General features: G+C 37.8%; 1 protein-coding gene across 1 annotated transcript in view; it reads right to left on the bottom strand.

Moving 5' to 3' along the window:
• The window catches only part of GPC3 (glypican 3), a 427,782-nt gene that overhangs the window by 133,965 nt on the left and 276,508 nt on the right, over positions 1–17,309 (bottom strand). The window contains exon 4 of the mRNA XM_015596824.2: positions 5,226–5,359. Within this exon, the coding sequence (XP_015452310.1) occupies positions 5,226–5,359 (134 nt within the window). The remainder of the gene's footprint in view (positions 1–5,225; positions 5,360–17,309) is intronic.

Raw genomic sequence — 17,309 nt, 5'->3', positions numbered from 1 at the left:
AGGGAAATGGTCCTCAAATATTTTGTTGCCAGGACCCTGTGGTGGTTTTTAAATATGTCCACAAATTATTTGACACTCCTCCATTCAAGCCTAGTTTCCCTTCCCCTTGAACGTAGACTAGAATTTGGGACTTGCTTCTAACAAGTCGAACATGTCGGAATTGAGAGTATGTTACTTCTGAGACTAGGTCATAAAAGACATCACGGTTTTCTCTTCCATAGATCACTTATTCTGGGGAAGCCAGTGACCATGTCGTGAGGAGACTCACAAAGTCCATGTGCTGAGGAACTGAGGCCTCTTTCCAACAACCAGTACTAATTTGCTAAATGTGTCATTGAGTCACCTTGGAAGTGGATCATCCAGCTTCAGATGACTGCCAGCCCCAGGCAAAATCTTGACTGAAATTTTGTTAGAAACTGAGAACCAGGGAGCTAAGTAAGCTTCTCCCAAATTCCTGACAGAAACTGTGAGATAATAAATGTTTGTTGTTTTAAATCACTGTTTTGGGATAATTTGGTATACCACACTAGATAAGTAATAAAACCCTTTAACACTCTTAAAAATTGTTGAGGATCCCAAAGAGCTTTTATTTATGTGATATATATCTATTGATACTACTTTAGAAATTAAAATCCAGAAAAATATTTAAAATTTTATTATTAATTTTAAACTAACAACAGTTAGCCATTAAGTTAACATAAATAACATTTTTAAGAAAAAAGTGAGAAAAGTGATATTGCTTTTGTATTTTTGTAAAATATCTTTACTGCCTGGCTTAATAGGAAACAGCTAAATTCTCCCATTTGCTTCTGCATTTAATCTGTTGTAATATGTTGTTTTGATTGAACTATATGAACAAAAAATCAACTTCATACAGATATGTAGATAGCAAAAGGAGGATCTCACTGACCTCTTGAAAGGGTCTCTGGGACTCCTTGGGTCCTCAAATCACACCGTAAAACTGCTGCCACAGGGAAACTAGGAACCCATTAGTTTGGAAGTCAACAAAAGAGAAGAAAAGGGGACTTCCTGATATGCTTCTTTGGAGGAATATTTCTCCAGCAGCTTTACTTCATTCTCTCACCCTAAACTGTATCATTTATGACTAGAAATTACCATTTCAAAATCTCCTATAGTAAACAGATATGAATGGAATAATTTAGCCCAAATCTGAAATATTACTTATTTAATCTCTGATTTTTCCATCTATTGGCCAATCTCTCCCAATCCCACCAAAGTCATCTGGAAGCAGAACTCACATCTAATTATTCTTAGGCCAGTGGCAGGAATGGCTACATCTGCAGTGTTTGGGGGAAGGCGATTCTCCTAGATTTGTGTTGGGCTTCTTATCAAATTTCTATCCCTTATTTGTAACCATGAAACTAGTGTAAGAAAGGAGGGAATCTGGATGGGGGGGAAAGAATGAAGAGAATAAGAAACAAAATTTAATTTAGTCCCTTGACTCCTACCTTAAGAAACAGGAACCAAATCCTTAATTTTATCATCCTTAAAAGAGTGTGTAGAGTGTGCAGTGTGTGTGTGTATACACAGAGTATGTCTTGCCAGTTTCTCTTTAGTGAACTCAATCTTGACTCACTGTTACTAATGAGAAAAGCCACAAACCAAGGGATGAGAGACCAAATAATGAACAAAAAATACGTTGTTTTATCAATTAAGATCTCGAATAGAGAAGTCCATTCTACCCTGTGTTGCCGTATTAAATATTTACATATGGTAATTTTACATTTAAATATGGCTTGGATATAATACAATATCTTTTTTCTTTAACACTGACAGATGATAGAATTTTTTTCACATTTACATATTTTCAGATATATTTATTTTCAGTTTTTAAAAAATTTTTCAATTAGAGTTGGCATACAACAGTATATTAGATTCAGATATATGACTTAGATTATTAGATTATTAAATACTTATATAACTTATAAAGTGATCACATCAATAAACTTAGTACCCATCTGACACCATAGTTATTACAATATTGACTATATTGCTTGTTACACTTTACATCCCCATAACTATTTTGTAACAACCAATTTGTACTTCTTAATCTCTTCCCCTTTGTTACCCTCCCCACCAAACTCCCTCCTATCTGCCAACCATCAAATGTTCTCTGTATCTATGAGTTTGTTTCTGTTTTGTTTGTTTGTTTGTTTTGTTCTTTAGATTCCACAAGTAAGTGAAATCATATGGCATTTGTCTTTTTCTGACTTACTCCACTCAGCACAATACCCTCTAGGTCCATCCATATTGCTGCAGATAGCAAGATTTCATTATTTTTTATCACTGAGTAATATTGCATTGTATGTATGTACCACCTCTATCCTTTCATCCATTGACAGACACTCAGGATGCCTCTATATCTTGACGATTGTAAATGATGCTGCAGTGAACGTATGGAATCACATGTCCCTTTGAAGAAGTATTTTGGTTTTCTTCAAATACATACCCAGAAGTGGGTTACTGGATCATTCTTTGTCTCGCTATAATATTTGTTTTAAAGTCTATTTTGTCTGGTATAAGTATTCTACCCCAGCTTTTTTTGTTTGTTTCCATTTTCATGAAACATCTTTTCACATCCGTATATGTTCAGCCTGTGTGTGTCTGTTGATCTGAAGTGTTTCTCTTGTAGGCAGCATGTGTAAGGGTCTTGTTTTCTTATCCATTCAGCCACCTTATCTTCTGATTGAAACGCCTAACCCATTTACATTCAAAATATGGTCATTGCCATTTTATTATTCATGTTTTTGATCTTTTCTTTCTTTCTTCTTAAAAAAAGTCCCTCTAACATTTCCTGTAATACTGGCTTGGTGGTGATGAAATCCTTTATCTTTTGCTTGTCTGGGAAGCTCTTTATCTTTTGATTCTAAATGAATGATAGCTTTGCTGGATAGAGCAATCCTGGTTGTAGGTCCTTGCTTTTCATCACTTTGAATATTTTGTGCCAATCCCTTCTGGCCTGAAAAATTTCTGTTGAGAGATCAGCTGACAGTCTTATAAAGGCTCCCTTGTAGTAACTAATTGCTTTTCTCTTGCTTCTTCTAAGATTCTCTCTTTGTCTTTAACTTTGGCATTTTAATTATAATGTATCTTGGTGTGGGTCTCTTTGGGTTCATCTCGTTTGGGACTCTCTGTGCTTCCTGGGCTTGTATGTCTATTTCCTTCATCAGGTTAGGGAAGTTTTCAGTCATTATTTCTTGAAATAGGTTTTCAATTAGTTTCTCCCTCTCTTTTCCTTATGGTACCCCTATTATCCAAACGTTGGTATACTTGATATTGTCCCAGAGACTCAAACTATCCTCATTTTTTTAGATTCTTTTTTCTTGTTGTTTTTCCGATTGGGTGTTTCCTGCTATCTTATCTTCTAAATCACTGATTTGATCTTTTGCTTAGCCTAATCAACTGATAATTCCTCCTGAGGTATTCTTCATTTCAGCTATTGTTATGTTTCATTTCTGACTGGTTCTTTTTTATGTTTCTATCTCTTTCTTAAAGGTCTGAGTTCATCTACTCTTCCCCTAAGTTCATTGAGCATCCTTATAATCAGTGTTTTAAACTCTGTAGCTGGTAGATTGCTTGTCTCCATTTTGTTTAGTTCTTTTTCTGGAGCTTTGTTCTATTCTTTCATTTGGGATATATTTCTTTGTCTCCTCATGTAGAGTAGCTTTATGTAGTAGGTGTCCTGTGGGACCCAATGGTGAGGTCTCCTGATTGCTTGACCCAGGTGGTTCCAGGTGAGTCCCTTGTATGGGGTCATGTGTACCCTCTTGTTGTAGTTGAGCTTTAGTTGCTGTTTGCATGTCAATAGGAGGGATTGACCCTCAGGCTGATTGGTTGTGATGACTGGCCAATGATTACAGTGGAGAAGCTGTTGTGCAGGGGCAGACCCTAAGGAGCAGGATTCACTGTAGCAGGGCTCTGGTGCCTGCCCTGTCTGCCCTTTAGGTGTGTCGTCCTGGGATGTGGCTCTTGGTTGTGTTCTGGCTCAGACTAAAGCTGGCCACCAGGCATGCAGGATAGTACCTCATGGGAGAGGCCCCATCACAGGCCAAGTTCAGCAACAACCTGTGCCCTGCCAGGGGCCACCTGGCATGAGTCACCAAGCAATCTGTAGATGGCTGCCAACCATGCTGGGGTGTGCCTTGGAGGTCGACCCACAAACCAAGGCCAGCTACCACTAGTGTTAGGCTTGAGAATGCTCAGCAAGAGGTACAGGGCTTGCTGAGGCCAGATGCTGCTCGTTTAGGTTATGTGAACCTTTGAAAGATTTTAGGAAAGTTGGAAGCATGAGTCGAGATAGGCTTCTGTATGGAAAAGTCATTGGAAGTGGCTTGGGTTGCCCTGCAAGTTGGGTAGGACAGAGTCTCAGGGAATCGCCAGGGAGGAGAAAACTGTTAGCCAGGTTGATGGAGTCTGAGATATGGAAGCTGCCTCTGTCTGCACTCTGGGATGGAGGAGGGCTCCACAAGGGAACAATGGGCTCTGCCACCACTTCTAACTGAGAGAAAGCTGCCCCTCCAGCCCTTGTTCTGAAGCCATAAAATTCAGTTCCTCACCGTATGTCCCTGGGGCCTTTCAAGCTGCTGCCCCAGAGCTGGAGCTCAGAGTGAGTTCATCAGCAGGTAAGTCCATGCACTGGCCCTTTAAGAAGAACTTCCAAGACTCCTGAAGCCCTCTTTCTCACTCAGCCACAATCTTAGCTGATTCCCATCCAGATTTTGTGGAGCCTTCTCTTCTTAGCACTTGAACCCTGGCTAGAGCATCTGGTGAGGACCTTGGACCCTTTGCTCCTCTGAGGGGACCTCTACGGCAGAGATATCCCTCCCAATTTTTAACTGCCACAGACAGGTGTACAATCAGCCCATTCTGCATCTCTGCCCCTCCTACCAGTCTCAAGGTAGCTTCTTCCGTATGTCCTTAGTTGTAAGACTTCTGTTCAGCTAGACTTCAGGCGATTTTCAATGACATTTGTTCCGAAGTTTAGCTGTAACTTTGATGTGGTCATGAGAGTAAACAAGCACAACATTTACCTACTCCACCATCTTGACTGGAATCTTGTCAGATAATAGAATTTAATTAACCAAATACTCTACTTAGAAGGACTAAATTACATGTATTTAAGAAGCTTCACTCCAGTGGTTTTTGACCTTAAACACAATTGCTAATTGTATGCTGAAATTCAGAAAAAAAAAAAAAACTCTCACCTTCTTCGGCTGGATAAGGTTTCTTCATGTTCTACATGAGCAACTTTTAATATCTTCTTGTCAATAAAGAGATCTTCAGGATAATAAGCAGATCTATATTGGCGTTGTTGAGAATGGGCACATAACTTGCCAATCTGAAAATAAAAGAAACGCTATATAATTATATGATACTTTCATAGATATGATAGTAAAAACAAATTCTGAAACATACTTCAATTTCTTCTCCAATTTCTTTTTAAAGAGCAGAATGAAGCTATTACTGGAGTCAAAAAAGGTGATACAATTTTAAGGAAAACAATCATCTGTGGAAAAGAAGACTGAAGATTGAGAGTGGGGGCACTCTGAGTGCAGCCTATTTGGAGATCTTCCTAAGATGAGAAACGCTTTTTTTTTTTCTTATAGTGAAGTGCACATTTGAGAGGACCCTCTACCTAGGACTTATGCCATTTGATACCTTTTAATGGCACTTGGTATTTACACATATGAAGAACGGGCATTGCAAAACTTAGGAAGAACCACTGCAGGAGATGAAAGCATGTGTGAGAGACGTGTAGAGTACTCTATTAATAGAAGAGCAGCCTCTCATGCACAGAGTGCTCCTGATTCTTATGAACATTTTGTTATAAGACTCAAGCTAGAGTATTCTGAAAAATGTCAATGGAGTTGTTCAACTGGCTTTCCCATGGGAAACACCCAGGGGAAGGAAGAAGGCAAGCCAATGAATCAACAGTCAGTGTTATCAGCTATGAATCACATATTATTGACTAAGTCTAGGACTGAGAGTATTAGAGAATACGGGTGCTCAAGAAAGTCTACCTTCTTTCCTCCTGTGTTCTTTCCCTCCTCCCTTCCTTCCTCCCTCTATCCATTCATTCATTCATTCAAAAATATTTATTGGCTACCTCTCTCTAAAGCTTAGCTGTTACATTCATATAGCCATGATAAAAAATGGCATCAGCTTTCCTATCTCAGTTCTAAATGATATGGTTAAATTACTTGTAGATTTTGTATATTTTTCACTTTCAGACAGAAGCCTAAATGAATTTCTATATAAAGAAGTATAAATACTAACATGTCTCTTTTGTGCCAGATACTATGCTAAATGTTATCATCCCTATTTTATAGGTGAGGAAATTGAGGCTCAAGGAAGTTAAGTGATTTGCCTATGATAAATGGACAATGGATAGATACACTGTCTGGCTTTGAACTCATATGACTTCAAAGCTTGTGAAATATCACCTCACTTGAGGGTGATGCTTAATTACCAGTTGTTTACATTCTCTATTTTGAAGAAAAAAAGAATTCCCAGTAATCAAAAACATAGCCAACATAGATTGTACACTTTACAAAAAGTATTAGATATAATTTGTGAAGACAGGGGTTATATATTTGTCACTTCTGTAACTCCATAGAATTCAGACTGTATTTTGTACACTGTTAGGCACTCAATAAAGGTGAGTTAATTGGAATGATTTAAAGGAAACTCCTAGTATCTAGCCTAGTACGCCATTCTACTAATAGGTAATCCCAGCTCTGGATTTCTCTAGATGGCCCCAATAACATTTATGAAGTTATTTATCTCTTTATAAAGGCATAAATGGCATTTAGTTTGTACAGCTTTGGAACGTTTTCCATGTATAAATAAATTGTTGAAAAATAAATTAGAAAAAATCTAGAATCAGTAGTAGCATAACCTCTATTTCTGAAAGACAGCACCTAGAATCTAATAGTCACACTGGATAATCTCAATAGTTTATATTAATGGGAATGAAACAAAAGTTATAGACACTTTAAAATTGACCCTTGAATAACACAGGTTTGAACTGCACAGGTCCACTTATATGTGGATTGTTTTAAATACATATGGAATTGTAAATGTATTTTCTCCTCATAATTTTCTTAATACCATTTCTTTTCTCTAGCTTACTTTATTTTAAGGATACAGTAAAAATATATATAATATACAAAATAAGTGTTAGTTGATTATTTATGTTATCATTGAGGCTTCCAGCTAACTATAGGCTATATTAGTAGTTTAGTTTTGGGGAAGTCAAAAGTTATACACAGATTTTCAATGGTGCAGGGGTAAGCACCCCAATCTCTGCATTGGAATGTATGATACTGAATTTTTCAGATGTGCTTATGTAATGCTATTTGACTTAGGCTAATATTAATTTCAAATGAAGAATCTGTATTCTCTGAATTTGCCCTGTTAGCAGTCTGGTACGGTGCTTTAGGCTAGGGGGCTGCCTGGATGGATTGGGGAGTTAAGTTCCAATCACTTACAAAGCATTTAACACAAATACAAATAGTTCAGGGCATAATAAAATTATGTCCATTGACATATGTGTTTACTTTGTTAAACTTCAGGGGAACATTCATGGAATGTAACCTTGATTTTCATTCCATAAATATCTGTTTATTACTCCATGAACACACATCACTGTGAGAGTCTATTCCACTAGGATCAAAGTATTCTTAGCGCATTCAGGAGCATAGGACACATTGTCTTGACTGACACCTGGATCAAATCCAGCACCAAAATCACAATCTTTCACACATCTTTCACGGTAACTTGTCTACTTGCAACCCACAGCTGTGAAATCTCCCTTCCCATTCAAAGTCTACCTTTTGTATCAGTGAATACTAATTGGACCACAGTAAGATTTTTAACATTTTTAACCCCTCACAACCTACCAGACAGGGGTGCAGTTGAGGCTAAAAGCAGGAAGGTTAAGAACAAATGAGAATGTAGGCAGTTTGCAGTCTGATCTTTCTTCCCAAGCCACCCAATGTGGCATTATCAAGCCGACTACCCAAGGCTCTGTGTGGGGTACGGGGCACACAACGGTATTCTACCAACACCTCCACTTCCCCATCTGAAATCTGCCACATCTTATCAGACAGGCTGTATTTTCTTCTACAAATCTACCATGAAGCAAATTCTTCTCATATACAAAGCATTTGTCAAATGTAGCCCCCCCCCCCAATTTGGGTCCTTATCCCCACATCTTTCACATCTACACTGTGTGAGCTTTAGGTGAATATTATGAGCTTATTTTGAGAAGTGAGCACGAAAACAATTTACAAAGAGATGCAGTATTCACATTAAAGAGATCCTTTCAGCTTCACACTAGGGAAACATCAGGTTCTTTTGGGAGACCTGGGTCTTATTCTACAGCTGCACTTGCTAAAGTAGCCAGCCTCCCAAGTGGCATTTTAGAAATCAGTATCCTGCCCAGGACTTTCAGGGTCTTAAATAAGAAGTGCAAGCCAATTTTTTTCACCGACTAATATACCAAATCTTTAAATTTAGTTAATTGAAATGAATTTATTAAACAGGTGAGTGCTTCTATCAATAGACCTAGAATATAAAACCTTTTCATTTTCCATAAATTGTGATTTCTAATGGTATCTTTATTCATGTGCCAGAACCTATGGTAGAGAAAGAAATAGTACTATGAAATGTTATAAGACTTGAACATAAGAAAGCAGGGTCTCTGACCATATCCAGGCCAGCAGGTCATTCTAGTAATCTCAACACTATTGTATTCTAACCAGGCTCCAGAAGCACTAGCTTTATATATACACGAGGAGAATACACAGCTGGGGACCAGCAAGGTATAGTGAACAGCAGAGTAGACTGAACATCAAGAGATATGGCCTACAACTCCACTTCTACCTCCCACCCACAACGGACTTCATTTTGACCTGGTCCCAAAGCTTTGCTTCACCTGTAACTAGTCTCATACAAAAGAGGAAGGTAGGATATTTGAAGTGCCATTTTATTCTGGCTCCTTTCAAAAAGCTGGGGAGGGGGTATAATTACTTTCCAAGTAGAATATGTTACCAAAGATTTTGAAACCATGCAAGATATTTGGTTTGATGTAATTCACACATGAACCCCCTAACTGACATATCAAGAAATGTGATCTTCCATTGGTTAAAATCTAACTATTCTTTCTCATGTTCCCATTTGCTGTTGGTTCTAGGAACCCTCAGATGACAAAAACTCAGACTTGATCTTGCCCTCTGGATGGCTGAGCAGAGAAAGAAAGTTTGTATACTGTAAGCTTATCAACAATACCAATACCTCACATTTGTAACATAATACCTTTCTCCAGCCTCAGGCTTCACAAGTAACTTCTACACTCATTCTCCATTATCTCCAGTGAGTCTGATAACAGAGCAGGTATTATTAACCCCAATTTGGAAATAAGGAAACTGAGACTCACAAAGGTTAAGGAACTTAAGCAAAGCCACAGTGCTAATAAATGGCAGAGCTGGAACTTGAACCCACATCTGTCTGACTCTAATACCTATCTTTTTGTTTTTGACTTTTTTCCCTATTTTGGATTTCTGTCAAGAGGATAGACTCTGGGGATTCCAAGTATTGGGTGTGGCCAAACTCTGTAGTCCTGTGGGCATCCCATCCATAATTGGAGAAGAGTAATGATTAGGCAGAATTCAGAAACATACTTCAAAGAAAGGCTAGACATTAAAGATAAACATAAAACGGAAACCCAATTTTAACCTAAGTTTCAGGCAGTATTTCTAGTGGAGTGATTTAAATGTAGCCTGCCAGGGAAGAGTCAATTAACCATACTGAAGCACTAGATGTCACATTCTGTGAGAGAGGTGGCTCCCCAAATAGGTCTCGCTTGCTGCCTGCAGGACGTCCCTGGCCCATTGCTCCTGAAGTCATATTCTTAAATCAGCTACAAAATCTGTAATTCCTACAGATTTAACACAGGTCTAGTCGGATATCTAGAGTGAGTACATTTTTTATAGTTTTCCCCCAAGTAGAGATTCTAAGTTAATCTGATAGCTACAAAAATGCAACAGGTTTGCGCTTTTAGTTGTTATGGCCTAAAAGATTTGAAAATGTAGGTGGGAATGGGTGCTCCTACATTAAAGTGTACCTCTGACTCTCTTCCACTCTTAACTAGCTCTAACAGATTTATTTTGCTCTTGATTTAAAAGTCAGATGAATAAAAAGGTTTGCATTTTCTTTCTCAAGAAATATATAAAAGGTATGTGTGTTTTTAATTATACGGCCCATAAAAGGAGGAGGAGGTGAAGGGAGGGGAAAAGCAGAAGCAGAAAGGGAAAAGTTCCCATTAGTGAGTCTGTGATACAAGAAGAGCCACAGACACATCATACTGCCCTTAAAAATCTGAAAGCTTTTGAGAGAGAAGTTGGCTATCCCACTGAATTGACCTCAGCGATCAGCACAACTCCTTCTCTCTTGGGGCTGCACCTGAGGCCACTAAGAGGACCTCTAGAAGGCTTTTTCAGTTATATTTAATTATAGAATAACTTTTCTGCTGGAATCTAGCTGATTAGTGTGGTCCAAGGAACTGTTGCTAAATAATTGGTATAAATTTTGTCTTTGCTAATCAATAGAGTCATCAAAATCCCAAAAAATTAAAAGTAAAACTTTAGGAGATGGGAAAAAATGGAATAGATGATAGAGGCTTTGTTCATCCCTCTTGTGACCAAATTAAAGCTGAGACAGAAACAAGGAGCAAACAGCAAGGAAAGTCGCCTGGGATCTAGACGAACAGAAGCCCTACAACTAGAGAGAGAAATAATTAATAAAACTGCAAAGGTAGGAGGGAGGAGGTGGTGAAGGCGCAAGGCTGCCCAGTCCCTCGTGGCTGAGTGAGATAGAGACTGTGGTAGGCAGCAATGGCAGCCAACAGCTGCAGACACCTCTTAAAGGGGCCGATCCAGGAGCAGACTTTCCGCAGCAATGGACCTACTCTCTCTGAGCACCAGCGCTGCTTTGGCTGAGCAGGGAGCATCAAGGACTTACAGAGGGAAACTGAGTTGTCAAAGTGAAGGCCAGAGGCGAGACTCGCTCTGTACAGAAGTGATGGCGGTATCCATCGTTTCTATGTTGAGCCCTCGCCACTCCCAGTGTGCAGACTCAGCACCACCATAGCTGAGACTTCATCAAACTGGATAAGAGGTCGCTCCGCCCAGAAGATCGCCTAAAACTCCGCCTCCTGCAACTCATGGCCCCGCCCAAGCCACATCCAGGTGTATCCTCTGTGAATCAGGTGCTGCTTGCTGAGCAGTGCCTAGACTCACAAGGTGGCAGCTGGCCGCGGTTTCTAGCGTGGCCTCTTGAGGCAACTATGAGCACAGCATCTGTGGATTGTTTGCTGAATCTTAACAGGTGGTCCTGGAGGGACACAGGCTGGGGCTACACTTGACCTGCAGCTGAACCCCTCTCAGGACTGGGCCACTGGACACCTACTACACAAAGCCATGCTAATAAGACCAGGAGACTTAGGAGCTTTGTTTAGTACTTAGAAACACAGAAAGGCAGACAAAGAAGCAGAGACCATATGAGAGAGCAGAACAGAGATCCAGAAATGATGGAATCAATCAATCTAACAGATGCAGAGTTCAAAACTCTGGTTATAAAGATGCTCAATGAACTTGGGGGAAGTGTAGATGAATTCAGTGAGAACTTTAACAAAGAGATAAAAAACATAAAAGTGGAAATAGAAATTATAAAAGGGAACCAGTCAGAAATGAGGAACACATTATCTAGAATGAAGAGTATATTAAATGGAATAAACAGAGTGAATAAAAAAGAGGATCAAACCACTGATTTAGAGGACGGGGAAGCCAAGGACACTCAAGCAGAATGGCAAGGAGAAAGAAGCCAAGACTATAATAATAATTTAAGAAGCCTATGGGAAACTATTAAAGGTAAAAATATCCATGTCATAGAGGTGCCTGAAGGAAAACAAGACACTGAAGAGCTATTTGAAGAAATAATGATGGAAAATTTCCCTCACCTGGTGAAGGAAATAGACATAAAACCCCAGGAAGCTCAGAAAGTCCCCCAAACCAGGAACCTGAAGAGGCTCACACCGAGACACATCATAAATAAAATGCCAAAGTTTAGATACAAAGAGAGACTCTTAAAAGCAGCAAGAGAAAAGCAGTTAGTTACCTACAAGGGAGCTCCCATAAGACTGGCAGCTGATTTCTCAAAAGAAACTATGCAGGACAGAAGGGCTTGGCATGAAATATTCAACGTGATGAAAACCCAGGATCTACAACCAAGAATGCTTTACCCAGCAAAGCTGACATTTAGAGTTGAAGGACAGATAAAGAGCTTCCCAGACAAAAATAAGGTAAAGGAATTTATCACCACTAAGCCACTATTACAGGAAATGTTGGAGAGACTTCTTTAAGAAGAAAAGTCATGTATCAAAAGTATGAATAAAGAATGGTAATAACTACATTCCTATCGACAAGAACCTTAAGTGGAAAAAATTAAGTGCTCCAGCCAAAAGATAGAGTGGCTGAACGGATAAGAAAACAAGACCCCTACATATGCTGCCTACAAGAGACTCACTTCAGATTAAAAGGCACACACAGACTAAAAAGGGGGATTTAAAAAGATATTGCCTTGATGGACCCAGAGGGTATCGTGCTGAATGAAATGGGTCAGATAGAGAAAGACAAATAGTGCATGATTTCACGTATATGTGGAATCCAAAGAACAAAATTAAGAACGACTACATCAAAAGTGGAAATAACTCATAGATACAGAGAATATTTAGAGGGATACTAGATGGGAGGGGTTTTTGGGGGGACATAAAACAGGCAAAGGGATTAAGAGGAACAAATGGATAGTTGCAGAATAGACATGGAGATGTAGAGTCTAGCATGGGTAAGGTGGTTAATAATGTTGTAATAAATATATAAGGCGATAGAGGGTACTAGACTTAGTGGGGTGATCACTTTGTGAGTTATGTGGATCTCTGATCACTATGCCGTGCAACTGAAACTGGTATATTATTGTATGCCAACTATAATTGAAAAGAACTCATTGAATTGTACAGTGTAAATATAAGCAACTAATGGTCTATTATATTTACATAAAGCCAGAAAAAAATTAAAAATAATATTGTTCAGCACTTTGAATATTTCAGCACTACTCATGTTTTTCTCCCAAGCACTGACATTATAGATAATCTTCAATGATCAGTTGGTGATGATACAAATACAAGCAAAATAGTAAGTCCAGTTTATGTCTATGGATCTGTCTATTTGAAAGGCAAAACCACAATTCTGTTGAGGAGATATTAAGTTCATCATTATGTTTGCAGCTAAATCTTTAATTTGATGAGTTAATTTATTTCATTAGAAAATGGCATGATTTTCTCTACTGACTCTTCATCCTGTAGGCATTTAGTGATGTCAACTCTATAATGTATATTAGTTTCTCCAGTACTATGTGTACTTCTCCAGCTACTGTAATACAGTAGCTTACCCTATACTATGTTTCAGTAGCTTTTCCATTTTTATTCTAAAAAACTGTAACACTATTTTATTTTAGAATAAAACAGCATAAGCTCTTTTATAAAACACTATTTTTAAATATTTAATTCATTTTTCTTTAAATTCTGAATGATTGATTTCAAGATAACTCTACAATTTAATTCACACAACAGTACTATTCTAAAAAGTTCTGTTGCCTGAGGCACAGTAAGATAAGTTATTAGAGTCTATAAGACTGAAGGAATGATAGCTTTTGTCATATTTTTGTTTCTTGATTACAGTTTTTAATCTATTGTGTTGATCCCTCCTTTCTATGAGTCAGAAAACTCTAATAAGTCAGTTTCACACCTTTTTAGCATCTTCAAAGCTAGACATTTCAGCTGTGGGTGGAGCAAGTGAGTCTTATAACCTCCATTTTTGAAGCCAACCATTCATTCTTAAATATCAGAAAAATCTGTTGTAAATTATTTTATTGCATTGTATAATAAAATATAAAATCTATAATAAAAGTTATCGTTAATTTCAAATTTTAGATATTTCAAAAATATGTTTAAATATTGTCACAAGTAAGATTACAAAGTGTATTTGCTTCTCATGTTTTCACACAACACAAAACTTCTAGATTTCAAAATAACAATTAAGTGATAATTAAGTTATAAAGATTATAGTAGGCATAACCCAAGTAGCCAGCAGGAGCACTAAATACTGACCAAAAAAACCCCTGAAAAATGCATATATTTGTACCCTAAATCTGCTATCTTAGAAAATTCTAGAATGTACAAACACATATTCCAGAGCAATGATTTCATTACTCATTATGTATCCTTTGAAAATTTTCTCTATATATTTGTGAAGAAATAAGAGTGAAAAGGGCAAATAAAGTCTTCATATTACTATGAAAATAGGTTTGATCTCCAGTACCTCCTGAGAGGGTCATCAGAGAACTTCTGTTATAGGGAATGAATTAGAGGAGGTCAAAACTGGAGATTGAGAGACCAATTAAGAGGATGGTGGAATGGTCTATGTGGCGTGATTCTCCAACTTGATCATGCATCAGAATCCCATGGAGGGCTTATTAAAACAAGTGACCAGACCCTACTCCCAGGGTTTCTGATTCTGGAAGTGTAAAGTCAGGCCTTAAAATGTGCATTTGTAAAAAGTTACCAAGTGATACATATGCTGCTCATTTGGGGGCTAAACTTTGAGATCCACTACACCAGAGCCTTGCTACTCATCTCAGATCTCACCCCAATCCTACTGTATATGAATCTATATGAATTAGATTCCTAGGTGATTTGTATACACATTAAAGTTCGAGAAGCACTGCTATAAGAGACAGTTAACGGAATGCTAGACCTGAGGATGTAGAAAAAGTACATAAGTTTAAAAGTTATTTTTGAGAGGAAAAAAAGACTTAGTGGTAGGACATAGGGGAGTCAGGGAGTGGGAGAAAGCACCAGAGATGCCTTTGTTTCTTCTGGCTTGAGCAACTGAGTACATGGAGATTCCGTTCCCCTATGACAGGGGACAAAAGCAGATAAGTACACTTGGAAGAGTAGTATTTGAATTCAGTATTGAGTTTATTGATAACATGAGGTTCTCTTTTAACCCCCACAATGTTGCTTGTATGTGCTTAAGCAATAATGCCCTGGGCTCCTGGTGCTGTGAAGGGATTGAATAAGAAGTGTTATGCACACATGCAGGATTATATTTTCAGCTCAGAATCTGTTTGTGGCAGTTATAAATTAGTAAAATGTAAGTCATATGTACAAAAGGATATTTAAAACCTGTCTCCCATCCCCATAGCATTCATTCCCACAGACACAAGGATGCAGCTTAGAGAGACAGGGTAACCAGCAAAGATCATGTACCACCGATCAGTAATTGGGGATTCAAAGGACAGAAGAAGATATTCCAGGTATCCCAGAGCAAAACAGATCAGACTGTGTGATGCACAAACAACATGGGCAGACATAATGTGGTTCCCTTTCAGAGTGGAGAACTAGTCTCATCGAACCCTTTTGCTGTCTTTCAAAAGTCCTCAGTTAAATTCATCCAAATATTACTTAGAATTATAGCTCTGTACCTGCCCAGCTGAACCAGGATTCTAACACACACAGCGGGCTGCAGAAGGTAAGCAGCCCTCATTTACTGAATGAATGAATTAGATTTCTATCTGGATATGGGAGACATTACACTTTCACCCATTATTTTATTTGATCTTCTCGCTACTTTCAGGTAAGGCAAGCATTGTTATTATCTCCAATTTGCAGAAGAGAAAGCTGAGTTTGAAGGAAATTAAATGACTTCCCTAGAATTGTGAAAGTGGTAAGGGAATGAGCTGAGACTGAAACCCAGGTCTGAAACCCAAATTGTGATTTTTCACTATATTATAGTGCTGTAATTCAACAGTAGACCAATCTGCAGGACATTAGTTCCTTTTTTTTGGATTGAAATTTATTTAAAGAGCTGACTTGAATGGAATGTTCAAACAATGGTACCTGATTTCTTAAAATACCTTGATTCATAATAAATTACAGATTACTAGTGGACTTTCATTTTAATGGTCAAGCAATTGATGAGACAGAGCAAAATTCCTGTGGGGGGAAACACACATTGTCACCAGGTCTGTTCGTTATCCTCTTTGTTCTATGTCCAGACTAATCAATAGTTAATTAAAAATGATGTGCTTCCTTAAGTACAAAGTTATAAATTAATTTAATGCTCACAGACATATTTTCTGTGGGAAAAATGAGTGGAAAATACCTGGCATTCCCATCTTATTGTAAGAAAATATATGTAATGATTACAAGCATATAATAAGAATGGCTTGCCCAGCCAAATGTTTGTTCATTTCTGTTAATCAGTATTCATTTGAGGTACTTCCATGCAGTTTGTGGAAGCAGTGCAATCAGTTGAGTAGTGTGGCAGATTTAAATCAGTAATAAAAGCCCTGGGGAAATTAACAAGACAAAACATTAACCACAGACTAAACATTAACATATATTAACATTTTTATTATACCTGCAGCATTGTTAAATGAGCATGGTTACTACTATTAGTTTATGTTGTATATTACATAATTTCAATATATATTTTGTTTTAAAACTTTTAAGATTTAATTAAATGAAATTGAACAACAGGATAATACAACAGAATTAACTGAAATGAAATTCACAACAATTCAACAGAATTAACTGAAATGAAGTGTATTTCATTTTAACTGGAAAACTATGAAATTCCCACCCCACCCCATTCCAACACACTCTTAGCCCCAAGGCACCCTAAAACAAATGCCACAGGCTATAATCATCCAGAGTGGACAACAGGATCAGAGTTGATATTTAAGTTGTATGACCATACATAAAGTTTTATTTTGATTTTTTCCAGCTTTATTGAAATATAGTAGACAATTAGTTGCTAGTATTTACACTGAATAATTCAGTGAGTTTTGTTCAATTATGGTTGACATACAATAATATACCAGTTTCAGTTGCACGGCATAGTGATCAGAGATCCACATAACTCACAAAGTGATCACCCCATTAAGTCTAGTACCCTCTATCGCCTTATCATATTTGTTACAACATTGTTAACATTGTAGCATTTTTCGTATGCTACACTTTATATCTCAATTTCTGTTTTGTAATTATCCATTTGTACTTAATTGCTTAGCCCTTTTTTGCCTTTTTCCCTAATTCCCCCTCCCATCTAGTAGACCTCAAAATATTCTCTGTATCTATGAGTTTATTGCTGTTTTTGTTATTGTTGTTT

Source organism: Pteropus alecto, unplaced genomic scaffold, assembly GCF_000325575.1.
Source record: "Pteropus alecto unplaced genomic scaffold, ASM32557v1 scaffold19, whole genome shotgun sequence".
NCBI classification, from domain to species: domain Eukaryota; kingdom Metazoa; phylum Chordata; class Mammalia; order Chiroptera; family Pteropodidae; genus Pteropus; species Pteropus alecto.
This window is presented reverse-complemented; position numbering and strand designations above follow the sequence as displayed.